Raw genomic sequence first — 27,094 nt, forward strand, 5'->3', positions numbered from 1 at the left:
TAGAGAAGTGATTGGCAGACAGGAAACAAAGAGTAGGGATTAACGGGTCCCTTTCAGAATGGCAGGCAGTGACTAGTGGGGTACCGCAAGGCTCGGTGCTGGGACCGCAGCGATTTACAATATACATTAATGATTGAGATGAAGGAATTAAAGGTAACATGAGCAAATTTGTAGATGACACAAAGTTGGATGGCAGTGTGAACTGTGAGGAGGATGCTATGAGAATGCAGGGTGACTTGTTGGGTGAGTGGGCAGATGCATGGCAGATGAAGTTTAATGTGGATAAATGTGAGGTTGTCCACTTTGGTGGCAAAATCAGAAAGGCAGATTATTATCTGAATGGTGTCAAGTTAGGAGAAGGGGAAGTACAATGAGATCTGGGGGTCCTTGTTCATCAGTCGTGCTGTACCTGCATGAAAGTAAGAAAGTCCCCCTCATGTTTTGAGAGGTGGGGGTCATCTTGGGTCCCCCAAGTTTTTGTGATCCCGATTTTAAAATCTCCGCTTTTAGCGCTGGATTGAGCCTCCGAAGCCTCGTGTGTGTGTGTGTGTGTGCATGCGCGCGTGGCTGTCTCCTCCATGTTTTGATAGCGAGTTCCACTCTTGCAATAGACAATAGACAATAGGTGCAGGAGTAGGCCATTCGGCCTTTCAAGCCAGCACCGCCATTCAATGTGATCATGGCTGATCATCCACAATCAGTACCCCGTTCCTGCCTTCTCCCCATATCCCCTGACTCCGCTATCTTTAAGAGCCCTATCTAGCTCTCTCCTGAAAGCATCCAGAGAACCGGCCTCCACCGCCCTCTGAGGCAGAGAATTCCACAGACTCACCACCCTCCGTGAGAAAAAGTGTTTCCTCGTCTCCGTTCTAAATCGCTTGCTCCTTATTCTTAAACTGTGGCCCCTGGTTCTGGACTCCCCCAACATCGGGAGTCAAGGGATATGGGGAGAAGGCAGGAACGGGGTACTGATTGTGGATGATCAGCCATGATCACAGTGAATGGCGGTGCTAGGTTGAAGGGCCGAATGGCCATCTCCTGCACCGACTGTCTATTGTCTAACTCAGCAGTACTTTGTGGGTTGTTCTTTTTTAGTAAACCAGCATCTGCAGTTCCTTGTGTCGGTTTAGATACATAGTAAATAGGTGCAGGAGTAGGCCATTCGGCCCCTTCCGAGCCAGCACCGCTATCATGGCTGATCATCCAGAATGGAGTGCCCCGTTCCTGCTTTCTCCCCATACCACTTGATTCCATCAGCCCAAGAGCTAAATCTAACTCTCTCTTGAAATACATCATTAGAGACGGGTGGGAGGACAAGGGAGCGGCCACACGGGCCACAGCAATCCGTCGACGCCCACATATGCGCGGATTATTAATAATAAATAAAAATTAAGTCTCTCCCCGCCCCCCTCTCCCTCCCCCCTGAAATTGGCTTCCCGTGCTTGGTGGAAGGACGTGCACCAGGGTTCAGGGTGACTCGCCTACAGATGCCTGCCTGCCTGCCTGCTCCAAATCCGATTTCCACAAGGCTGAAATGCTTGTATAATAGACTTGATTGGATTACTGTGATAAATCTATATCAGTCTTTAATCGTTCCAAATGTACCAGGGGAAAGCATCCTCTTTGTATTCTGTGTGTGTGAGTGTGTGTGTGTGGGTGTGTGTTGGTGTGTGTTTGTGCGTGTGTGTGTGTGTGTTTAGGTGTGTGTGTGTGTGTGTGTGTGTTTGTGTGTGTGTATGTGTGTGTGTGTGTGTGTGTGTGTGTGTGTGTGTGTGTGTGTGTGTGTGTGTGTGTGTGTGTGTGTGTGTGTGTGTGTGTGTGTGTGTGTGTGTGTGTGTGTGTGTGTGTGTGTGTGTGTGTGTGTGTGTGTATGTGTGTCTGTGTGTGTGTGTATGTGTGTGTGTGTGTGTGTGTGTGTGTGTGTGTGTGTGTGTGTGTATGTATGTGTGTGTGTATGTGTGTGTGTGTTTGTGTGTGTGTGTGTGTGTGTGTGTGTGTGTGTGTGTGTGTGTGTATGTGTGTGTTTGTGTGTGTGTGTGTGTGTGTGTGTGTGTGTGTGTGTGTGTGTGTGTATGTATGTGTGTGTGTGTGTGTGTGTGTGTGTGTGTGTGTGTGTGTGTGTGTGTGTGTGTGTGTGTTTGTGTGTGTGTTTGTTGTGTGTGTGTGTGTGTGTGTGTGTGTGTGTGTGTGTGTGTTATGCGTGTGTGTGTGTGTGTGTGTGTGTGTGTGTGTGTGTGTGTGTGTGTGTGTGTGTGTGTGTGTATGTTGTGTGTGTGTGTGTGTGTGTGTGTGTGTGTGTGTGCGCGTGTGTGTGTGTGTGCGTGTGTGTGTGAAGTCATCACGTGGGTAGGTTGTTTAAGAAAGAACTGCAGATGCTGGAAAAACCGAAGGTAGACAAAAATGCTGGAGGAACTCAGCGGGTGAGGCAGCATCTATGGAGCGAAGGAATAGGTGACGTCTCGGGTCGAGACCCTTCTTCAGACGCGGACAGGGTGATCAAGTAGTCTTTGGCCTTCATCAATCAGAGTATTGAGTTTAGATGGTGGGAGGCCATGCTACAGTTGTATAAGACATTGGTGAAGCCACATTTAGAGTATTGTACTCTTTATAGAGTGTTTCAAAATCAAGAGAGGAATAGATTGCATCAATGCACAGGGTCAATAGACAATAGGCAATAGACAATAGGTGCAGGAGTAGGCCAATTCGGCACCGCCATTCACTGTGATCATGGCCGATCATCCACAATCAGAACCCCGTTCCTGCCTTCTCCCGATATCCCTTGACTTTGCTACCATTAAAAGCTCTAACTCTCTCTTGAAAGTATCCAGAGAATTGGCCACCACTGCCTTCTGAGGCAGAGAATTCCACAGATTCACAACTCTCTATGCAAAAAATTCTTAAACTGTGGCCCCTGGTTCGGGACTCCCCCAACATCGGGAACATGTTTCCTGCCTCTAGCGTGTCCAAACCCTTAATAATCTTATATGTTTCAATAAGATACCCTCTCTTCCTTCTAAATTCCAGAGTATACAAGCCCAGCCGCTCCATTTTATCAACATAGGACAGTCCCGCCATCCCGGGAATTAACCTGGTGAACCTACGCTGCACTCCCTCAATAGCAGAATGTCCTTTCTCAAATTTGGAGACCACACAATGCTCCAGATGTGGTCTCATTAGGGCCCTGTACAACTGCAGAAGGACCTCTTTGCTCCTATACTCAACTCCTCTTGTTATGAAGGCCAACATGCCATTGGCTTTCTTCACTGCCAGTGTGTAGGGAGTGGATGAGAGAATGGGATCATTAGTTCTATTAGTGTGAACGGGTCGGCATGGACTCAGTGGGCTGAAGGGCCTGTGCCCGTGCTGTATCTCTAAAAACCAAGTTGATCCCTTGGCAATAGACAATAGACAATAGGTGCAGGAGTAGGCCATTCGGCCCTTCGATCCAGAACCGCCATTCAATGTGATCATGGCTGATCATCCACAATCAGTACCCCGTTCCTGCCTTCTCCCCATATCCCCTGACTCCACTCTTTAAGAGCCCTATCTAGCTCCCTCTTGAAAACATCCATAGAACCGACCTCCACCGCCCTCTGAGGCAGAGAATTCCACAGACTCACCACTCTCTGTGTGAAAAAGTGTTTCCTCGTCTCCGTTCTAAATGCCTTACCCCTTATTCTTAAACTGTGTGGCCCCCGGTTCTGGACTCCCCCAACATCGGGAGTCAAGGGATATGGGGAGAATTCTACAGATTCAAGCATTTCAGTCCCTCCAACGCCCAAGTAACTCCAACGCTCTGTGTGGATTTCTTTAAGCCAGGCTGTAGTTTCTGTGTTTCACCCCCCAGCGCTCCCTGGTCCCCATCTCCACGGCAACGGCGCGTCCCTTGCCAGACACGGCGCACTTCATCGGCATAACTGGGAGGGCAGGCGCGCGGGATCCATACAAACTCAATTTGGCTCCTCCTGGGTCCTGGTCCTTAATGAAATCTCCGATGGACTAATGTTCGCTGGTGCCTATTGCGTGGGCTGAAGATGGTATAACATCGTGTACACTTAGTGATAATTGTGGGGAGCAGCAGAGGAATCGATCTTAGATAGATATATATATATATATATATATATGTTTCTCGCTCTCTCTTTTTCCGAAGACTTTCTCATTCGCTCTCCTCCTTTCTCTTTGATGCAGCTATACGCAGGAAGGAGAACGGCTGGGCAGATGACGAGCACCCATTGGTCTTCCTGTTCCTCGGCTCGTCTGGGATCGGTAATTGTTAAATTAAATGAAGGCCGGGCCATTTGCTGCCCCCCGCTGCAGAAAGCTGCTCCTGGTTACGGCCTGCGACAACTCTTGTGAGAGGACAGGAGAACCGGGCCCAGTAGATTTTAACCCTCCACTCCAGCCACAAACCTCCACACCGCTCCCCCCCCCCCCCCCCCCCCCCCCCCCAACCGTCCCCCCCCCCCTCCCCCCCCCCCCCCCCCCCCTCCCCCCTCCCCCCAAGCTCCAGTGGACTCATGCTCGCCTCCGCCCTCTCAGGCAGAAAATTCCACAGACTCGCCAAAAAGTGTTTCCTCGTCTCCGTTCTAAATGGCTTACTCCTTATTCTTAAACTGTGGCCCCTTGGTTCTGGACTCCCCCAACATCGGGAACATGTTTCCTGCCTCTAGCATGTCCAAACCCTTAATAATCTTGTATGTTTCAATAAGATGTCCTCTCATCCTTCTAAACTCCAGAGATTGTTCATTGTTCCCGATGTTAGGGAAGTCCAGGACAAGGGGTCACAGCTCTGTGGATAAAGGGGAAATCCTCTTGAGATGAGTTCTAAATGGCTTACACAGAGAGTGGTGAATCTCTGGAACTCTCTGGCCACAGAGGGTAGTGGAGGCCTCCCATTGGCTATATTTAAGAGGGAGTTAGATGTGGCCCTTGTGGCTAAGGGGATCAGGGTATGGATGCCTCTAGGCAGGTCGGGATACTGAGTTAATCAATGATCATATTGTATGGCGGTGCAGGCTCGAAGGGCCGAATGGCCTACTCCTGCACCTAATTTCTATGTTTCTATGTTTCTAGTACAAACCATTCACAATACTCCAAATGCGGCCTGACCAGCGCCTTATAGAGCCTCAGTATTACACCCCTCAATGCCTGACCTGTGACGATGAGTGTTCCTTAACGCTACCTCTAACACCTCATGCGTCCTTGAATTCTGAGGCTGTGGCTCTTTTTCTAACTGGTAAGCCATTTAGAACGGAGACGAGGAAACACTTTTTCACACAAAGAGTTGTGAGTGTGGAATTCTCTGCCTCAGAGGGCGGTGGAGGCCGGTTCTCTGGATGCTTTCAAGAGACAGCTAGACAGGGCTCTTAAAGATAACGGAGTCAGGGGATATGGGGAGAAGGCAGGAACCGGGTACTGATTGGGGATGATCAGCCATGATCACATTGAATGGCGGTGCTGGCTCGAAGGGCCAAATGGCCTCCTCCTGCACCTGTTGTCTATTGTCTATTGTCTATTGACCCTCCGGTTCCTGGACTCTCCCGCCAGTGGAAACATCCTCTCCACATCCACCTTGGAGGAGAAGATATCAGTGTCAGGAGAGATATTGCTATGGGAACTCGGCAATGTCAATGTGAATTTTAAATTGAATTAAGAAGCTAGCAGCTGCCTGCAGAATGATGACCTCTCCACACCCACTCTTCCAATTGTCTGGCACTGACAATTAATACAATCCACAGATGTTGATGGAGGTCCAGCAACAGAGCCCGGAGTGTTTAACAGGATATTGAAGAATCCTCACTGCATCGAACACTGCCCTTTGTCTTTTCCTCAACCCGGAGCTTTTATTCACATAATCATAGATACAAAGTAGACAATAGACAATAGATGCAGGAGTTGGCCATTCGGCCCTTCGAGCCAGCACCGCCATTCAATGTGATCATGGCTGATCATCCCCAATCAGTACCCCGTTCCTGCCTTCTCCCCCATATCCCCTGACTCCGCTATCTTTAAGAGCCCTGTCTAGCTCTCTCTTGAAAGTATCCAGAGAACCGGCCTCCACCGCCCTCTGAGGCAGAGAATTCCACAGACCCACCACTCTCTGTGAGAAAATGTGTTTCCTCGTCTCCATTCTAAATGGCTTACTCCTTATTCTTAAACTGTGGCCCCTGGTTCTGGACTCCCCCAACATCGGGAACATGTACCAGAAGTACCGGAAAGAACAAATGTGTAGGAGGGGGGAGGGGAACTGCAGAAGCTGGTTTAGACAATAGGTGCAGGAGTAGGCCATTCGGCCCCTCAAGCCATTTACACCGAAGACAGACACAAATAACTCAGCGGGGAAGGCGGCATCTCTGGAAAGATGGAATGGGTGACGTTTTGGGTCAATAGACAATAATAGACAATAGGTGCAGGAGTAGGCCATTCGGCCCTTTGAGCCAGCACCGCCATTCAATGTGATCATGGCTGATCATCCCCAATCAGTACCCCGTTCCTGCCTTCTCCCCATATCCCCTGACTCCGCTATCTTTAAAAGCCCTATCTAGCTCTCACTCGAAAGTATCCAGAGAACCGGCCTCCACTCAGGCAGAGAATTCCAGTCGAGACCCTTCTTCAGACAGGGGATCAGAAAGATCAAAACTGCCCAGCAGTTTGCAAACATCAGTTAGTTCAGTTCAGTTTAGTCTATTGTCACGTGTACCGAGGTACAGTGAAAAGCTTTTGTTGCGCGCTAACCAGTCAGCGGAAAGACTATACATGATTACAATCGAGCCGTCCACAGTGTACAGATACAGGACAAAGGGAATAACGTTTAGTGCAAGGTAAAGTCAGCAAAGTCTGATTAAAGATAGTCCGAGGGTCACCATTGAGGTAGATAGTAGTTCAGGACCGCTCTCTGGTTGTGGTAGGATGGTTCAGTTGCCTGATAACAGCCAGGAAGAAACTGTCCCTGAATCTGGAGGTGTGCGTTGGTTTTCACACTTCTGTACCTCTATCAGGCAATCATTAAATTACATAGTTATCATTCATATCCACAACACACGCGATCCTAACGTTCACTACAGGCACCGTGTGTTGCGTCTCCAGGGACCCTAGTGCCTGGACGTAGGCCCCGAAGAGGGGCAGGCAGTCGACTTGGGCAGGACCCTGGCCTGCCCGCTGTCTGGACCCGTGAATGACCATCTTGGCCATGAATCCCTGCCATGGAAGTGTTTGATGGAGCAATGCAGATGCACCTCCATTCAGAGACGCACTGGAGTGAAAAGGTTTGGGTTGGGATGGACCCGAATGCCTCACGGCGCCAGAGACCCATCTTCGAACCTGAACTTGGGTTACTGTCCGTGTGGCGTTTGCACGTTCTCCCTGTGACCTTGTGGGTTTTCTCCAGGTGCTCCGGTTTCCTCCCACATCCCAAAGACGGACAGGTTTGTGTTGCTTGTGTGGGAAGGAACTGCAGATGCTGGTTTACACCGAAGATAGACACAAAACGCTGGAGTAACTCAGCGCGACATGCAGCATCTCTAGAGAGAAGGAATGGGTGACGTTTTGGATTGAGACCCTTCTTCAGTTAATTGGCTTCTGTAAACTGCCTGAGTGTATAGGGAGTGGGGTACCATAGAACTGGGGTGAACAACAGGTCAACGTGGACTCTGTGGGGTAAAGGGCATGTTTCCATTACATACCTCTAAATGTAACTAAGTCCCTCACACCCGCCCAGTCACCTGGTAATTTATCAAATTCAAATTTCTTCTTCTGGAGAAACAAAGAACTGCAGACGCTGGTTTATGCCAAAGATAGATACAAAGTGCTGGAGTAACTCAGAGGGTCAGGTAAGGATGAGTGACATCTTGGGTCGGGACCCTTCTTCAGACTGATCGAGTGTCTGTCAGTGTAGTTTAGTTTTGAGATACAGCGTGGAAACAGTCCCTTTGGCCCATCGAATCCACGCCGACCAACGATCACCCTTTTCCCAAAGCTTTTCCCTGTACCTCAGTACACGTGACAATAAACTAAACTGATCTAAAAGCCAGTGTAGTCAAAAATGCTGGAGAAACTCAGCGGGTGAGGCAGCACCTATTGAGCGAATGAAATAGGCGATGTTTTGGGTCGAGACCCTTCTTCAGACTGATGTGAGGGTGGGGGGGTCTCGACCCGAAACGTCGCCTATTTCCTTCGCTCCATAGATGCTCCTCACCCGCTGAGTTTCTCCATCATTTTTGTCTACCTACAATTTTCCAGCACCTGCAGTTCCTTCTTAAACTAAAAGCCAGAGTAAATCAGCGCGTCAGGCAGAATCTCTGGAGAGAAGGAATAGGTGATGATTTGGTTTAAGACCCTTCTTCAGACTTCCCACAGTTTAAGGATAAGGGGGAAATCGTTTAGGACCGAGATGAGGAAAACATTTTTCACAGAGAGTGGTGAATCTCTGGAATTCTCTGCCACAGAAGGTAGTTGAGGCCAGTTTATTGGCTATATTTAAGAGGGAGTTAGATGTGGCCCTTGTAGCTAAAGGGATCAGGGGGTATGGAGGGAAGGCAGGTACAGGATACTGAGTTGGATGATCAGCCATGATCATATTGAATGGCGGTGCAGGCTCGAAGGGCCGAATGGCCTACTCCTGCACCTATTTTCTATGTTTCTATGTTTTCCCCGTCTGAGGAAGGGTCTCGACTCGAAAAGTCCTTTTTCAGAGATGCTGCCTGTCTCGCTGAGTTACTCCAGCATTTTGTGTCCATCTTCATTGTAAACCAGCATCTGCAGTTCCTTCCAAAACTAAAAGCCATCCTCATTTGGAAATGTAGCACCATTCCCCAGCTGCCGGGACCTTCCCTTCCCTACATCATTGACTCCATCTACACCTCACGCTGCCTCGGCAAGGCCAGCAGCATCATCAAGGACCAGTCTCACCCCCCGGCCACTCCCTCTTCTCCCCTCTCCCATCGGGCAAGAGGTACAGAAGTGTGAAAACGCACACACACCTCCAGATTCAGGGGCAGTTTCTTCCCAGCTGTTATCAGGCAACTGAACCATCCCACCACAACCAGGGAGCGGTCCTGAACTACTATCTACCTCATTGGTGACCCTCGGACTATCTTTGATCGGACTTTACTGGCTTTACCTTCCACTGAACGTTATTCCCTCATCATGTATCTGTACACTGTGGACGGCTCAATTGTAATCGTATTGTCTTTCTAATGACTGGTTAGCACGCAACAAAAGCTTTTCACTGTACCTCGGTACACGTGACAATAAACCAAACTGCAGGAGCACATTCACCAGATAGACTGCAGCAATATAGAGTCATAGAGTGATACAGCATGGAAACAGGCCCTTCTGCCCAACTTGCCCACACCGGCCAACATGTCCCAGCTATACTAGTCCCACCAGCCCGCATGTGGTCCATATCCCTCCAAACCTGTCCTATCCATGTACCTGTCTAACTGTTTCTTAAACGTTGGGATAGTCCCAGCCTCGACTAATTCCTCTGGCAACTTGTTCCATACACCCACCACCATGCTTTGTGTGAAAAAGTTACCCCTCAGATTTCTATTAAATCTTTTCCCCATCACCTCAAACCTCTGGTCCTCGATTCCCCTACTCTGTGTGCGTCTACCCGATCTATTCTTCTCATGATCTTATACACCTCTATAAGATCACCCCTCATCCTCCTGCGCTCCAAGGAATAGAGACCCAGCCTTCTCAACCTCTCCCGATAGCTCTCACCCTCTAGTCCTTGCAAAATCCTCTTGATATCCTTTCCAGCTTGATAACATATTTTCTATAACATGGTGTCAGAACTGAACACAATATGCTGAATGCAGACTGACCAATGTTAAGAGATGTAATGCTGAGGCTCTATAAGGGTGCTGGTCAGGGCCCATGTGGAGTACTGTGAGAACATTTTGGCCCCATGTCTGTGCTGGCTCTGGAGAGGGTCCAGAGGAGGCTTACATGAATGATCCCAGGAATGAGTGGGTTAACATATGATGAGCGTTTGTCGGCACTGGGCCTGTACTCGCTGGAGTTTAGAAGGTTGAGGGGGGAACCTCATTGAAACTTACAGATTAGTGAAAGGCCGGGATAGAGTGGATGTGGAGAGGATGTTTCCACTGGTGGGAGAGTAGGACCAGAGGTCACGGCCTCAGAATTAAAGGGCGCTCTTTTAGAAAGGAGGTGAGGAGGAACTTCTTTAGTCAGAGGGTAGTTAATGGTGGAACTCATTGCCACAGAGGGCTGTGGAGGCCAAGTCAGTGGATATTTTAAAGGCAGAGATAGACAAATTCTTGATTAGAACGGGTCAAGGGTTATGGGGAGAAGGCAGAAAAATGGGGTTGGGAAGCAGAGATCAGCCATGATTAATGGCGGAGTAGACTGGATGGGCCGAATGGCCTAATTCTACTCCGATAACTTGTGAAGAAGCCAAACTGCCCTCAGGGCATTTAAGGATGGGCGATTGTATGATGTCCTTGAGAGAAATATCCACCGCAGTTGAATCAAATAGAAACATAGAACATAGACACAGTAAAATAGGTGGAGGAGTAGGCCATTCGGCCCTTCGAGCCAGCACTGCCATTCAATGTGATCATGGCTGTTCATCCACAATCAGTGGCCCGTTCCTGCTTTTTCCTCATATCCCTTGATTCCATTAGCCCTAAGAGCTAAACCTAACTCTCTGTTGAAAACATCCAGTGAACCGGCCTCCGAGAATTCCACAGATTCACAACTCTCTGGGTGAAGAAGTTTTTCCTCATCTCAGTCAAAAAAGTCCTACCCCTTATTCTTAAACTGTGACCCCTGGTTCTGGACTCCCCCAGCATCGGGAACATTTTTCCTGCATCTAGCCTGTCCAATCCTTTAAGAATTTTACATGTTTCTATAAGATTACCTCTCATCCTTCTAAATTCCAGTGAATCCCAGTCGATCCATTCTTTCATCATATGTCAGTCCCGCCATCCCGGGAATTAACCTGGTGCACCTACGCTGCACTCCCTCAATAGCAAGAATGTTCTTCCTCAAATTAGGAGACCAAAATTGTCCACAACACTCCAGGTGCAATCTCACCAGGGACCTGTACAACTGCAGTTGGACCTCCTTGCTCCTAAACGCAAATCCTCTCGCAATGAAGGCCAACATGTCATTAGCTTTCTTCACTGCCTGCTGTACCTGCATGCTTACTTTCAGTGACTGATATACAAGCACACCCAGGTCTCGTTGCACCTCCCCTTTTCCTAATCTGACACCATTCAGATAATAACATGTCATCCGCAATCTTGGAGATGTCAAATTTAATTCCCTCATCTAAATCATTAATATATATTGTAAACAACTGGGGTCTCAGCACCGAGCCTTGCGGCACCCCACTAGTCACTGCCTGTCATTCTGAAAAGGACTCTTTGCTTCCTGTCTGCCAACCAGTTCTCTATCCATGTCAATACCCGACCCCCAATACCATGTGCTGTAATTTTACACACTAAGCTCTTGTGGGACCTTGTCAAAGGCTTTTTGAAAGTCCAGATACACCACATCCACTGGCTCTCCCTCATCCGTTCTACTTGTTACATCCTCAAAACATCCCAGATTAGTCAAGCATGATTTCCCCTTCATAAATCCATGCTGACTTTGACCAATCCCATCACTGCTTTCCAAATGCACTGCTATAACATCTTTAGAAACAACTTGCTCATAAGGTCATAGGGTCATAAGGTCATGTGATAGTAGAATTAGGCCATTCAGCCCATCGGGTCTGCTCTGCCATTCAATCATGACTGATCTAATTCTCCCTCCTAACCCCATTGTCCTGCCTTCTCCCCATAACCCCTGACACCCGTACTAATCAAGAATCTATCTCTGCCTTAATAATATCCACTGACTTGTCCTCTACAGCCATCTGCGGCAAAGAATTCCACAGATTCACCAACCTCTGACTAAAGACATTTCTCCTCATCCCCTTCCAAAAAGAACGTACTTTAATTCTGAGGCTGTGACCTCTAGTCCTAGACTCTCCCACGAGTGGAAACATCCTCTCCATCCAAGCCTTTCACTATTCTGCATGGGTGCCCCCCCTCATTTCTTCTCAACTCCAGCGAGTACAGGCCCAGTGCCGTCAAATGCTCATCATCGGTTAACCTGTTCAAATTGGAAACTTGTGTTCCATTTTTGGTCACCCATGCCACAGGAAAGACGCCATTAAGTCGGAAAGAGATGAGAGAAGCTAAACGAGGATAGACACAAAATGCTGGAGTAACTCAGCGAGGACAGGCAGCATCTCTGGAGAGAAGGAATGGGTGACGTTTCATGAGTCGAGACCCTTCTTCAGACCAAACACATGCGAGGATGTTGCCAGGAATCTGCCAACAGAGATGCCTCATCTTTGCGAGCCCCATCTGCCCGCGTTTGGACCATATCCCCCTCTCCACGTACCTGTTCAAAAGTCTCTACATTAGCTGATGCACGGTGTTGCCACGGTAACTGTGTCGAGTTGCACAGTACGCAAAGAGGCACTTCAGACCAACTCGCCCATGTCGACCAAGATGGCCAATCCCAAATTGACCCATATTCCTCTAAACCTTTACCTGTCCAAATGTCTTTTAAATGTCTATTAGGAGTTTGCACGCTCCCTCTGTGAGCGCATGGATTGGTATACTCTGGCGTTTTGAAGGATGAGAGGGGATCTTATTGAAACGTGTAAGATTATTAAGGGTTTGGACACACTAGAGGCAGGAAACATGTTCCCGATGTTGGGGGAGTCCACAACCAGGGGCCACACACAGTTTAAGAATAAGGGGTAAGCCATTTAGAACGGAGACGAGGAAACACTTCTTCACACAGAGAGTTGTGAGTCTGTGGAATTCTCTGCCTCAGAGGGCGGTGGAGGCCGGTTCTTTGGATACTTTCAAGAGAGAGCGAGATAGGGCTCTTAATGATAGTGGAGTCAGGGGATATGGGGAGAAGGCAGGAACGGGGTACTGATTGGGGATGATCAGCCATGATCACATTGAATGGCGGTGCTGGCTGGAAGGGCCGAATGGCCTACTCCTGCACCTATTGTCTATTGTTATAGCACCTACCTCAACCACATCCTCCGGCAACTTGTTCCATATACCCACCTTCCATCGTGTGGAAAAGCAGCCCCTCAGGTTTCTATTAAATCATGCCTGGTTCTTGATACCTCTACACTGGGAATTCTCTGCACCCCTCGTGATCCTACACACCTCTATTGGGAGTTTGCACGTTCCCTCTAGGAGCACGTGGGTTTTCTCCGGGTGCTCCGGTTTCCTCCCACATTCCAAAGACTTGCAGTTTTATAGGTTTAGGCAGCATCTCTGGAGAGAAGGAATGGGTGACGTTTTGGGTCGAGAATGCTTCTTCAGACTGATGCCAGGGGAGTGGACGGGACAGAGATGGAATGTAGTTTAGACAGTAAGACTGGTGGGAGAACTGGGAAGGGGAAGGGGATGGAGAGGGAAAGCACAGGGGTCTCTGAAGTTAGAGAAGTCGATGTTCATACCGCTGGGGGAAGTCATCCCAATAACCCAAGGACAGGGGGTCACAGCTTAAGGATAAGGGGGAAATCCTTTAAAACCGAGATGAGAAGAACTTTTTTCACGCAGAGAGTGGTGAATCTCTGGAACTCTCTGCCACAGAGGGTAGTTGAGGCCAGTTCATTGGCTATATTTAAGAGGGAGTTAGATGTGGCCCTTGTGGCTAAGGGGATCAGGGGGTATGGAGAGAAGGCAGGTACGGGATACTGAGTTGGATGATCAGCCATGATCATATTGAATGGCGGTGCAGGCTCGAAGGGCCGAATGGCCTACTCCTGCACCTAATTTCTATGTTTCTATGTTTCTAACCCTTTCTGGCTTAAGCCCTCCCTCCACCACCTCCAGTTTCAATTCTATTTGGAATATTTTGGAGGACCAAAAACCAAGACTTCTCTAACTTCAGATAGCTCTTGCTTTCTTTCCCTCTCCCCTTCCCAGTTCTGCCACCAGTGTTACTGTCTCCGACTATATTCTATCCCTGTCCCGCCCCCTCCCCTGGTTCAGCCTGAAGAAGGGTCTCGACCCGAATCGTCACCCATCCCTTCTCTCCAGAGATGCTGCCTCACCCGCTGAGTTACTCCAGCATTTTGTGTCTACCTTCGATTTAAACCAGCAATAGCAGTTCTTTCGAACACAGTTTAATAGGTTAATGGGCTTCATGTCAATTGTCCCTAGTGTGTAGGATAGAACTAGTATACGGGGTGATCACCGGTCCGCGCACACTCGGTGGGCCGAAGGGCCTGTTTCCACGCTGTATCTCCAAAGCAAAAACTAAAACACCCTTCAGCCTCCTGTGTGCTCCAAGAAATAACGTCCTAGCTTATAGACAATAGACAATAGGTGCAGGAGTAGAGGCCATTCGGCCCTTCCAGCCAGCACCGCCATTCAATGTGATCATGGCTGATCGTCCCCAATCAGTACCCCGTTCCTGCCTTCTCCCCATATCCCCCTGACTCCGCTATCTTTAACAGCCCTATCTAGCTCTCTCTTGAAAGCATCCAGAGAACCGGCCTCCACCGCCCTCTGAGGAAGAGAATTCCACAGACTCACAACTCTCTGTGAGAAAAAGCGTTTCATCGTCTCCGTTCTAAATGGCTTACTCCTTGTTCTTAAACTGTGGCCCCTTGTTCTGGACTCCCACAAGATCGGGAACAAGTTTCCTGCCTCTGGTGTGTCCAAGTCTTAGCTTGTCTTACCTCTCCCTGTAGCCAAACTTTAAATCGTCCCACTCTGATAAGCATACCAATCGTGAGCTGACTACTGATGCAGATACAGTCCTACAAGTTCACGTTCAAGTTGAAGTTCACATTTATTGTCACTTATCCAACAAAGGCACAGTGAAATTTGAGTTAACATACCGTCATAGAAACATAGAAAATAGGTGCAGGAGGAGGCAGTTCGGCCCTTCGAGCCAGCACCGCCATTCATTGCGATCATGGCTGATCGTCCCCTATCAATAACCCGTGCCTGCCTTCTCCGCATATCCCTTGACTCCACTAGCCCCTAGAGCTCTATCTAACTCTCCCTTAAATCCATCCAGTGACTTGGCCTCCACTGCCCTCTGTGGCAGGGAATTCCACAAATTCACAACTCTCTGGGTGAAAAAGTTTTTTCTCACTTCAGTCTTAAATGACCTCCCCTTTATTCTAAGACTGTGGCCCCTGGTTCTGGACTCAGCCAACATTGGGAATATTTTTCCTGCATCTAGCTTGTCCAGTCCTTTTATAATTTTATATGTTTCTATAAGACCCCTCCCACTCATCCTTCTAAACCAGTGAATACAGGCCTAGTCTTTTCAATCTTTCCTCATATGACAGAAAAGACTCACTGTGATGGAAGGCAAGAAGAGGCATCCTCTTCTTGGCTGATGAAGTCTATGAGCAATGAAGGCAGGTTGCATCGACCCTCCTACCTGACTGAATCTGAATCTGAATCTGAACCTGGTCTTTGTGGATGGTACAAAAAGGTTTACGAGGATGTTGCTAGCACCAGAGGGACCGAGCTATAGGGAGAGATCATAACATCATAAGTGATTGGAGTGGAATTAGGCCATTCGGCCCATCGAATCTACACTACCATTCAATCATGGCTGATTTCAAGTTCAAGTTCAAGAGAGTTTATTGTCATGTGTCCCTGATAGGCCAATGAAATTCTTGCTTTGCTTCAGCACAACAGAACATAGTAGGCATTGACTACAAAACAGATCAGTGTGTCCATATACCATTATATAAATATATACACACATGAATAAATAAACTGATGAAGTGGAAATAACAGATAATGGGCTATTAATGTTCAGAGTTTTGTCCGAGCCAGGTTTAATAGCCTGATGGCTGTGGGGATGTAGCTATTCCTGAACCTGGTCGTTACAGTCTTCAGGCTCCTGTACCTTCTAACTGAAGGTAGGGGGGAGATGAGTGTGTGGCCAGGATTGTGTGGGATCTATCTCTCCCTCCCGACCCCATTCTCCTCATAACCTCTGACACCCGTACTAATCAACAATCTATCTATCTCTGCCTTAAATATATCCACTTACTTGGCCTCCACAGATTTCTGTGGCAATGAGTTCCACGGATTCGCCAGAGGTTGAGTAGGCTGGGACTCTATTCCATGGAGCACAAGAGGATGACGGGTGGTCTTATAGAGGTGTATAAAGTCATGAGAGGAATAGATCGGGTAGACGCATAGAGTCTCTTGCCAAGAGTAGAGGAATTGAGGACCAGAGGACATAGGTTTAAAATCAAGGGAAAAAAATGTCATAGGAATCTGAGGGGTAACGTTTTCACACTAAGGGTGGTGGGTGTATGGAACAAGCTGCCAGAGGAGGTAGTTGAGGCTGGGACTATCTCAACATTTAAGAAACAGTCGGACCGGTACATGGATAGAACAGGTTTGGAGGGATATGGGCCACACGCGGGCAGGTGGGACTAGTGTAGCTGGGACATGAACTATTTTTCATGACCCGTTATGTACTATGTTTACATATTCTGTTGTGCTGCAGCAAGTAAGAATTTCACTGTGCTGTCTGTGATCTATGACAATAAAACACTCTTGGCAAGTTGGGCCATAGGACCTGTATCTCTCTATCACTCCATGACTCTGACTGCTTGAAGTGCTGGAGGAACTCAACGTGTCAGGCAGCATCTGTGGAAGGAAACGGGCGGACGACATTTCGGCTCAGGACCCTTTTCCTGTCGCCCTTTGAGATCAGCCTGAGAAAGATTTGGTTGGCACGGTGACACAGCGGTAGAGTCGCTGCCTCACAGCGCCAGAGAGCCGGGTTCGATCCTGACTACGGGTGCTGTCTGGACGGAGTTTGCACGTTCTCCCCGTGACCTGCGTGGGGTTTCTCCGGGTGCTCTGCTATCCTCTCATGCACCAAAGATGTGCAGGAAGAGGCCATTCGGCCCTTCTAGATTGCACCGCCATTCATTGCGATCATGGCTGATCGTCCCCAATCAATAACCCGTGCCTGCCTTTTCCCCATATCCCTTGATTCCACCAGCCCCTAGAGCTCTATCTAACTCTCTCTTAAATCCATCCAGTGATTTGGCCTCCACTGCCCTCTGTGGCAGAGAATTCCACAAACTCACAACTCTCTGGGTGAAAAAGTGTTTTCTCACCCCAGTCTTAAATGGCCTCCCCTTTATTCTAAGACAATAGACAATAGGTGCAGGAGTAGGCCATTTGGCCCTTTGAGCCAGCACCGCCACTCAATGTGATCATGGCTGATCATCCCTAATCAGTACCCCGTTCCTGCCTTCTCCTCATATCCCCCTGACTCCGCTATCTTTAAGAGCCCTATCTATCTCTCTCTTGAAAGCATCCAGAGAACCGGCCTCCACCGCCCTCTGAGGCAGAGAATTCCACAGACTGTGGCCCCCTGGTTCTGGACTCGCCCAACATTGGGAACATATTTCCTGCATCTAGCTTGTCCAGTCCTTTTATAATTTTATATTTATATAGGTTGGTGCGAGGGCAGGTGCTGAAGGCTTTAACCATGAGACACAAACACGGCTGAGGACTCTCAAGTGAAGTCTTGCGCAAGGAAATGTTTAATTAATTTTACAGGGAGCATGGTATAAGTAGCCTCTTGTGAACAGAATCCAATGCAGAAAATGACCAGTTTATTCTTTATATGTATTGAGCCCTGAAGCTAACCGCTAGTCAGCTGTGTGACCAATATTATACAATAGCACCCACACAATCACTTGCAAGAGAAGGGGAATATTCAGAATTGATTGCGTTTTCCAAATCTTTTTTTCTTGGGCAGTCATAGAGTGATACAGCGTGGAAACAGGCCCTTCATACCAACTTGCCCATGCTAACCAACATGCCCCATCGAAACTAGTCCCACCTGCTTGCGCTTGGCCCATCTCCCCCTAAACCTGTCCTACCCACCATGTACCTGTCCAAATGTTTTTTCTTTCTTTTTAAATCTTTTTATTCGTTTTTTTTCAAAAGCAAAACAAAATAAATAAATAAGATAAACATAACAATGATAGGACCACGGGCCACAGTTTAAGAATAAGGAGTAAGCCATTTAGAATGGAGACGAGGAAACACTTTTTCTCACAGAGAGTGGTGAGTCTGTGGGCTGAAGGGCCTGTTCCTGTGCTGTACAATTCTATGTTCTATGACACTGAACACTTCATAACTTATTTTTCAAGAAGGAACTGCAGATGCTGGAAAAATCGAAAGTAGATAAAAATGCTGGAGAAACTCAGCGGGTGAGGCAGCATCAAATGATTTTTGGGTCACAGAGAGTTGTGAGTCTGTGGAATTCTCTGCCTCAGAGGGCGGTGGAGGTCGGTTCTCTGGATACTTTCAAAGAGCTAGATAGGGCTCTTAAAGATATCGGAGTCAGGGGATATGGGGAGAAGGCAGGAACAGGGTACTGATTTGGGATGATCAGTCATGATCACATTGAATGGCGGCGCTGGCTTGAAGGGCCGAATGGCCAACTCCTGCACCTATTGTCTATTGTCTATTGATATTGATACATAGGGATCAGGATTACATTAATACTAGGTACAACCTAAATATGAGTCCAGTGTCAAAATACACATTGAAAATAGACCTCCCCAGTCTCTGTGTAAATATAGTTAAGTGTTTAAAAGAGAACATATATATAGAAAAACAAAAAGATAAAAAGAAAATATAGAAAAAAAGAGAAAAACAAGATCCTCTAAACTAGACAAAAAAAAAATGCTGTTTTCGTACATTCCTCAACTCCCATGTTCGATATACTTTAGAGATACAGTGCGGAAACAGGCCCTTTGGCCCACTGAGTTGAAGCTGATCAGCAATCACCCCATACACTAGCAATATCTTACACACTGGGGAATTTATTTACTGAAGCCATTTAACATACAAACCTATACGCCTTTGGAGTGTGGAAGGAAACCAGAGCACCCGGAGAAAACCCACGTGGTCACAGGGAGAACGTACAAACTCCGTACAGGCAGGATGGAACCCGGGTGGCTGGAGGAGGTGGCTGACCTGGCACTCTGGTGTCAGAACAACAGCCTCCTCTAGAATGTCATTAAAACTAAGGAGCTGATTGTGGACTTTAGAAGGGCACAACAACCGATGACGTACACGCCACTGGGGATAAATGGGACTACTGTGGATAGGGTGAGCTGCTTTAAATACCTGGGTGTCCACATCACAGAGGATCTGACATGGTCAACACACACTGCCGCACTGGTGAATAAGGCAAGGCAGTGCCTTCACCACCTCAGGCAGCTGAGGAAATTCACAGTCTCTCTGAGGATCCTTCAGTCCTTCTACTCTGGTGTGTAGAAAGCATCTCGTCCGGCAACATCACCATCTGGTTTGGGAACAGCTCTGCCCAGGACAGGAAGGCTCTGCAGAGAGTAGTGGGTTCGGCCGAACGCACCATGGGAACTACACTCACCCCCCCCCTGCAGGACCTATACACCAGGCTCAGGTTTGGCTCAGCCACCAAGCACGACATTTGGAGGCTGCAGCGAATCGTCCGATCAGCTGAGCAGGTTATTGGCTGCAACCTTCCCTCCATTGATGAACTGTACACTGCAAGGGCCAGGAAGCGAGCGGGCAAGATCATCTCTGACCCCTCTCACCCTGGCCACAAACTCTTTGAATCACTTCCCTCTGGAAGGCAACTCCGGACTGTCAAAGCCGCCACAGCCGGACATAAAAACTGTTTTTATCCACGAGTAGTTGCTCTACTCAACAACCAAAAATCTGTAGCCTCCCTTTGATCTGGTATTTTATTTAACTCACATGTTTAATTGATAATGTTTTATTATTAATGTTTTATGTGTCATTCTAAACTGTCACTGTATGTCATGTTGTCACTTGTGGGCGGAGCACCAAGGCAAATTCCTTGTATGTGAATACTTGGCCCATAAACGTATACATTCATTCATTCATTCATTCACTGTGGTATTTACCGTACATCTGCACAAGTTCATGCGAGTTTATTCTGAATTTCTCTCTGCCAACAGGAAAGACAGAGTTGGCCAAACAGGTTGCCAAGTACATGCACAACGACACCAAGAAGGTGAGTTACTCCAGCACTCGGTGTTCTTTTTTTATCAAACAGCATCTGCAGTTCTCCAGTCTCCACTTCCATACTTAATACCCTGACTGATGAAGTTCATGTTCATTAGTCATAGGAGCAGAATTAGGCCATTCGGCCCATCAAGTCTCCCCCGCCATTCAATCGTGGCTGATCTATCTTTCCCTCTCAACCCCATTCTCCTGCCTTCTCCCCCATAACCCCCTGACACCCGTACTAATCAAGAACCTGTCAATCTCCACTTTAAAAATACCCAAAGACTTGACCCACAGTTTAAGAATAAGGGGTAAGCCATTTGGAACGGAGATGAGGAGACACTTTTTCACACAGAGAGTTATGGAATTCTCTGCCTCAGAGTGCGGTGGAGGCCGGTTCTCTGGATACATTCAAGAGAGATAGATAGGGCTCTTAAAGATAGCGGAGTCAGGGGATATGGGAGAAGGCAGGAACGGGGTACTGATTGTGGATGATCAGCCATGATCACATTGAATGGTGGTGCTGGCTCGAAGGGCCGAATGGCCTACTCCTGCACCTATTGTCTATTGTCTATTGATCTACTCGCGATGCCACATTCAGGGTGCTATGTAGATTTAGTTTAGTTTCGTAGGAAGGAACTCCAGATGCTGGTTTAAACCGAAGATAGACACAACATTCCGGAGTAACTCAGCGGGACAGGCAGCATCTCTGGTGAGAAAGGATGGGTGATTTTCCGGGGCCGAAACCCTTGTCTCAAACCCTTTTTTCAGTCTGAAGAAGGGTCTCGACCCAAAAACGTCACCCATTCCTTCTCTCCAGAGATGTTGCCTGTCCCACTGAGTTACTCCAGCATTTCGTGTCTATCTTTAGTTTAGTTTAGAGACACAGCGTGGAAACAGGCCTGTCGGCTCACTGAATATTCGCCGACCAGCGATTCCCCTACACTTACACTATAGACATAGACAACCAGACAAAGAAACATAGAACATAGAAAATTAGGTGTAGGAGTAGGCCTTCGACCCTTCGAGCCAGTCCTGCTTTTTCCCCATGTCCCTTGATTCCATTAGCCAAAACAGCTGAAACTAACTCTCTCTTGAAAACATCCAGAAAATAGGCCTCCACTGCCTCCACTGAGGCAGAGAATTCCACAGATTCACAACTCTCTGGGTGAAATGGTTTTTCCTCGTCTCCACTCTAATTGGCCTACCGCTTATTCTTATACTGTGGCCCGTGGTTCTGGACTGCCCCAACATCGGGAACATGTTTCCTGCCTCTAGCGTGTCCAAACCCTTAATAATCTTATATGTTTCAATAAGATCCCATCTCATCCTTCTAAACTCCAGAGTGTACAAGCCCTGCTGCTCCATTCTCTCAGCATATGACAGTTCCGCCATCCCGGGAATTAACCTGGTGAACTCATTCACTCAATAGCAAGAATGTCCTTCCTCAAATTTGGAGCCCAAAACTGTACACAAAACTCCAGGTGTGGTCTCACAAGGACCCTGTACAACTGCAGAAGGACCTCTTTGCTCCTATACTCAACTCCTCTTGTTATGAAGGCCAACATGCCATTCGCTTTCTTCACTGCCTGCTGTACCTGCATGCTTACTTTCAGTGACTGATGTACAAGGACCCCCAGATCCCGTTGTACTTCCCCTTTTCCCAACTTGACACCATTCAGATAAGAATCTGCCTTCCTGTTCTTGCCACCAAAGTGGATAACCTCACATTTGTCCTCATTAAACTGCATCTGCCATGCATCTGCCTGCTCACCCATCCTGTCCATGTCACTCTTCATCCTCATAGCATCCTCCTCACAGTTCACACTGCCACCCTTCTTCGTGTCATCTACAAAATGATGATCACATTGAATGGCAGTGCTGGCTTGAAGGGCCGAATGGCCTACTCCTGCACCTATTATCTATTGTCTATTGGCTATTGTCTAATGTTACTTTGAATTCCTTCATCTAAATCATTAATGTATATTGTAAATAGCTGCGGTCCCAGCGCCGAGCCTTGCGGTACCCCACTAGTCACTGCCTGCCATTCTGAAAGGGACTTGTTAATCCCTACTCTTTGTTTCCTGTGTGCCAACCAATTTTTCTATCCATGTCAGCACTCTACCCCCAATACCATGTGCCCTAATTTTGCCCACTAATCTCCTATGTGGGACCTTATCAAAGGCTTTCTGAAAGTCCAGGTACACTACATCCACAGGCTCTCCCTTGTCCATTTTCCTAGTTACATCCTCAAAAAAATCCAGAAGATTCCGGATGATAGGGGAAGTGAGAGTGGGGGTGGGGGGGCCTAAGTGAAAGATATGTTCATTATACGTGCTTTTTCTTTTTCCAATATAGAAATTCATCAGGCTTGACATGTCCGAGTTCCAGGAGAAGCATGAGGTAAGAACGGCAAATTCACCATTCAATCACGGCCTCCTTGTATACTCCTTGTATGCGGCTGGGCTTGTACACTCTGGGGTTTAGAAGGATGAGCGGGGATCTCATTGAAACATATAAGATTGTTAAGGGTTTGGACACGCTAGAGGCAGGAAACATGTTCCCGATGTTGGGGAAGTTCAGAACCAGGGGCCACAGTTTAAGAATAAGGGGTAGGCCATTTAGAATTGAGATGAGGAAAAACATTTTCACACAGAGAGTTGTGAGTCTGTGGAATTTTCTGCCTCAGAAAGCAGTGGAGGCCGGTTCTCTGGATACTTTCAAGAGAGAGCGAGATAGGGCTCTTAAAGATAGCGGAGTCAGGGGATATGGGGAGAAGGCAGGAACGGGGTACTGATTGTGGATGATCAGCCATGATCACATTGAATGGCGGTGCTGGCTCGAAGGGCCAAATGGCCTACTCCTGCATCTATTGTCTATTGTCTATTGGTTCTCTGGATACTTTCAAGAGAGAGCTTGATAGGGCTCTTAAAGATAGCGGAGTCAGGGGATATGGGAAGAAGGCAGGAACTGATTCTGGATGCTTAGCCATAATCACATTGAAGGGCCAAATGGCCTACTCCTGCACCTATTGTCTATTGTCTCTTAATCCCAGTTTCCTGCCTTCTTCCCATAACACTTGACACCCGTTCTTATCAAGAATTTGTCTTTCTCTGCCTTAAAAATATCCACTGACTTGGCCTCCGCAGCCGTCTGTGGCAATGAGTTCCACACGTTGACAATACAGCCACCATCCCGCTGTGGGACCAGCGAACCTTCAACCAGATGGCAACCAAGGCAGCTCGTAGTCCAGAGCTTATAGTTGGAGTTGGTAATAGGTTAATGTTCCAAGAGCAGTTTGGCCCATCAGGTTCATTCCGCCATTCAATCGTGGTTGAATGTAATGTTTCGATGGGCAGAAGGTCGTTGGGAAGAAGCTGTCCACAAACCTGGACCAGTGACCTTGTTGGAGTCGTTGGAGACATGCGGAACTTCCTTCATCTTCTGATGAAGTAAATGAATGAATTTCAGCCAAATAGGACTAAACTAGTTTAGATGGGGCATCTTGGTAGCAATGGACAGGGCTTGTTTCTGTGTACAATTACTCAATATCTCTGCCAATTGGGATTAGTGTAGATGGGGTATCTTAAGTCGGCATGGGTGAGTTGGGCTGAAGGTCCTGTTTCTATGCTGCATGACTATATCTTAAAGATTGCGGAGTTGGGATATGGCGAGAAGGCAGGAACGGGGTACTGATTGGGGATGATCGGCCATGATCACATTGAATGGCTGCTGGCTCGAAGGGCCGAATGGCGTCCTCCTGCACCTATTGTCTATTGTCTATCTGACAAATGGGACTAGTGTAGCTGGGGTATCTTGGTGAGAATGGGTGGGTTGGGCTGAAGGGCCTGTTACTATGCTATGTGACTATAACTCTGACAAATGGGAGTAGTGTAGCTGTGGTATCTTGGTCAGAATGGGTGGGTTGGGCTGAAGGGCCTGTTAGTATGGTATGTGACTATAACTCTTGACAAATGAGAATAGATGGGGTGTCTTGGTGAGAATGGGTGGTTGGGCCGAAGGGCCTGTTACTATGCTATGTGACTATAGCTCTGACAAATGGGAGTAGTGTAGCTGTGGTATCTTGGTCAGAATGGGTGGGTTGGGCTGAAGGGCCTGTAAATGTGCTGTATGACGCTGTGTGTCTATGGTGGAGCAGACCGGGAATGAGAGGTGTGGATTGTGTTTTGCAGGTGGCCAAGTTTATCGGCTCCCCCCCTGGCTACGTGGGCCACGAGGACGGGGGGCAGCTGACCAAGAAGCTGAAGCAGAACCCCAACGCGGTGGTCCTCTTCGACGAGGTGGACAAGGCCCACCCCGACGTCCTCACCGTCATGCTCCAGCTCTTCGACGAGGTGAGAAATCGAAGCAAGGCAGGCCACCCGGCCCCTCAGTAACGTACGTGGTGGCTCCATTCCCTTGTGCTGACCCAATCTCTCGATCTCCACCCGAAACGCCACCTCCAGAGATCTCTCCGAAGATGCTGCCTGTCCCGCTGAGTTACTCCAGCTTTTTGTGTCCACTCTCCATTCGATTAATTGACAATAGATGAGAGGGGATCTCATTGAAACATATAAGATTGTTAAGGGCTTGGACACGCTAGAGGCAGGAAACATGTTCCCGATGTTGGGGGAGTCCAGAACCAGGGGCCACAGTGTAAGAATAAGGGGTAAGCCATTTAGAACGGAGACGAGGAAACACTTTTTCTCACAGAGAGTTGTGAGTCTGTGGAATTCTCTGCCTCAGAGGGCGGTGGAGGCAGGTTCTCTGGATGCTTTAAAGAGAGAGCTAGATAGGGCTCTTAAAGATAGCGGAGTCAGGGGATATGGGGAGAAGGCAGGAACGGGGTACTGATTGTGGATGATCAGCCATGATCACATTGAATGGCGATGCTGGCTCGAAGGGCCGAACGGCCTACTCCTGCACCTATTTATTGTCTGTTGTCTATTGACTCTGTGCGTCCACCCGATCTATTCCTCTCATGAAGAGGAGGTTCACGAGATTCCTCTCCTCTCAGGGCAGGCTGACGGACGGCAAGGGGAAGACCATCGAGTGTAAAGACGCCATCTTCATCATGACCTCCAACGTGGCGAGTGATGAGATCGCCGAGCACGCTCTCCAGCTCAGGCAGGAAGCCCAGGAGCTCAGCACGAAACGTCTGGCCAGCAACCTAGGTAACACCACGGCACAGCGGCTCGCGTTTAGTTTAGATATACAGCGCGGGAACAGGCCCTTCGGCCCATCGACCCGGGCCGACCAAGTCAAGTCAAGTCACTTTTATTTCGATAGCACATTTAAAAAACAACTCTCGTTGGCCAAGTTGCTTTACATTGGTGGAGGTACTAACGTTATACTACAGTGGTTCATAGATTAAGTACATACATAAATACATACATACATAGAGCCCTCCCTCAGAGGACGACAAGAAAGGCTTGAGAGTAGAGATGAGTTTTAAGTCTCGATTTAAAGGAGTCGATGGAGGGGGCAGTTCTGATGGGAAGAAGAATGCTGTTCCACAGTCTAGGAGCTGCAACCGCAAAGGCACGGTCGCCCGAGCTTATGCCTTATGTTCAGTAAACCCAAGTCGGCCGATCTGCGGGACCTGGGGGTGGTGTGGTGTGTAAGCAGTCTTTTGATGTAGGTGGGGGCGAAGCCCATTAAGGGCTTTGTCGACATAAAGGAGGATCTTGAAATGTATTCGGAACCGCACAGGGAGCCAGTGGAGAGAGGCCAGGATCGGGGTGATGTGGTCCCTTTTTTCGGGTGCCCGTCAGGAGTCTCGCTGCGGCGTTTTGGACCAGTTGCAGGCGGGACAGAGAAGATCGGCTGATGCCAGTGTAGAGGGAGTTGCAGTAATCGAGGCGGGAGGAGATAAATGTGTGGATGATCTTTTCGAGGTCGTCAAACTGGAGCAATTGTTTAATTTTAGCTATCGTCCGAAGCTGAAAGAAGCTAGCTTTTACCCCGGCATTGACTTGTTTGTCAAATTTCAATGCTGAGTCAAATATCACGGCGAACACAAGGGACAATTATTACAATCATGCCAAGCCGCCCCCGTGGATTATCACCTTGTCGTGGTGGAGAAGCTCGTGTGGACCTGAGATCCTGAGAGCGATGCCGTCTGGAGCTAGGCTCCTGTTAGGGCCACCCATGGCGGTAATGTCGAGGGGGAGGTCTCTGACAAAGAGCCAATCCAACCAAGACCTCGATGGTGGAACAGGCGGAGGACGATGGCTGACCTTAGTGGAGCTAACGTCACAACGGCTGGGAAGGCGGATGAAGGCTGCAGCAGAAAAGGGTCTCCGGTCGTCTTGGACTCCACGCCACTGGATCCTGACCCAGATCTGTCAAGGACCGTGGGGTGGCTGTCTGTGCACCAGTCTCCCCACGTTAAACAAAGTCACACACGGGTGTCCTCCAACCCTGGAGACACCCATGGTCAGTCACGCCCGTGGGGGGCATAAGAAGAAGAACCAAGCCAATTGGCCAACGAACCTGCACGTCCTTGGAGTGCGGGAGGAAACTGGAGATCTCAGAGAAAACCCACGCAGGTCACGGGGAGAACGTACAAACTCCGTACAGACAGCGCCCGTGGTCGGGATCGAACCCGAGTCTCTAGTACTGTAAGTCAGCAACTCTACCGCTGCGCCACCGTGCCGCCAAAGTTTCTGCCTCGCAGCGCCAGAGACCCGGGTTTGATCCTGACTACGGGCGCTGTCTGTACGGAGTTTGTACGTTCCCCCCGTGAACCGCGCTGGTTTTCTCCGAGATCTCCGGTTTCCTCCCGCACTCCAAAGACGTGCAGGATTGTAGATTACTGATTGTGGAATGATCAGCCATGATCACATTGAATGGCGGTGCTGGCTTGAAGGGCCGAGTGGCCTACTCCTGCACCTATTGTCTATTGTCTATTAATTGGCTTATCTAAAGTTGTAAATTGGCCCCAGCGTGTGGGATAGTGTTAAAGCCCTGTCCCACTGTACGAGATCATTCAAGAGTTCTCCCGAGTT

General features: G+C 48.4%; 1 protein-coding gene across 1 annotated transcript in view; it reads left to right on the plus strand.

The window, feature by feature from the left end:
- Positions 1–27,094, plus strand: part of clpb (ClpB family mitochondrial disaggregase) — a 121,750-nt gene that overhangs the window by 83,137 nt on the left and 11,519 nt on the right. The window contains exons 8-12 of the mRNA XM_055631527.1: positions 4,189–4,266; positions 20,036–20,091; positions 22,443–22,487; positions 24,278–24,439; positions 25,102–25,258. Of these exons, the coding sequence (XP_055487502.1) occupies positions 4,189–4,266; positions 20,036–20,091; positions 22,443–22,487; positions 24,278–24,439; positions 25,102–25,258 (498 nt within the window). The remainder of the gene's footprint in view (positions 1–4,188; positions 4,267–20,035; positions 20,092–22,442; positions 22,488–24,277; positions 24,440–25,101; positions 25,259–27,094) is intronic.

This window comes from Leucoraja erinacea, unplaced genomic scaffold (assembly GCF_028641065.1).
Source record: "Leucoraja erinacea ecotype New England unplaced genomic scaffold, Leri_hhj_1 Leri_78S, whole genome shotgun sequence".
In the NCBI taxonomy this organism is placed as follows: Eukaryota; Metazoa; Chordata; class Chondrichthyes; order Rajiformes; family Rajidae; genus Leucoraja; species Leucoraja erinaceus.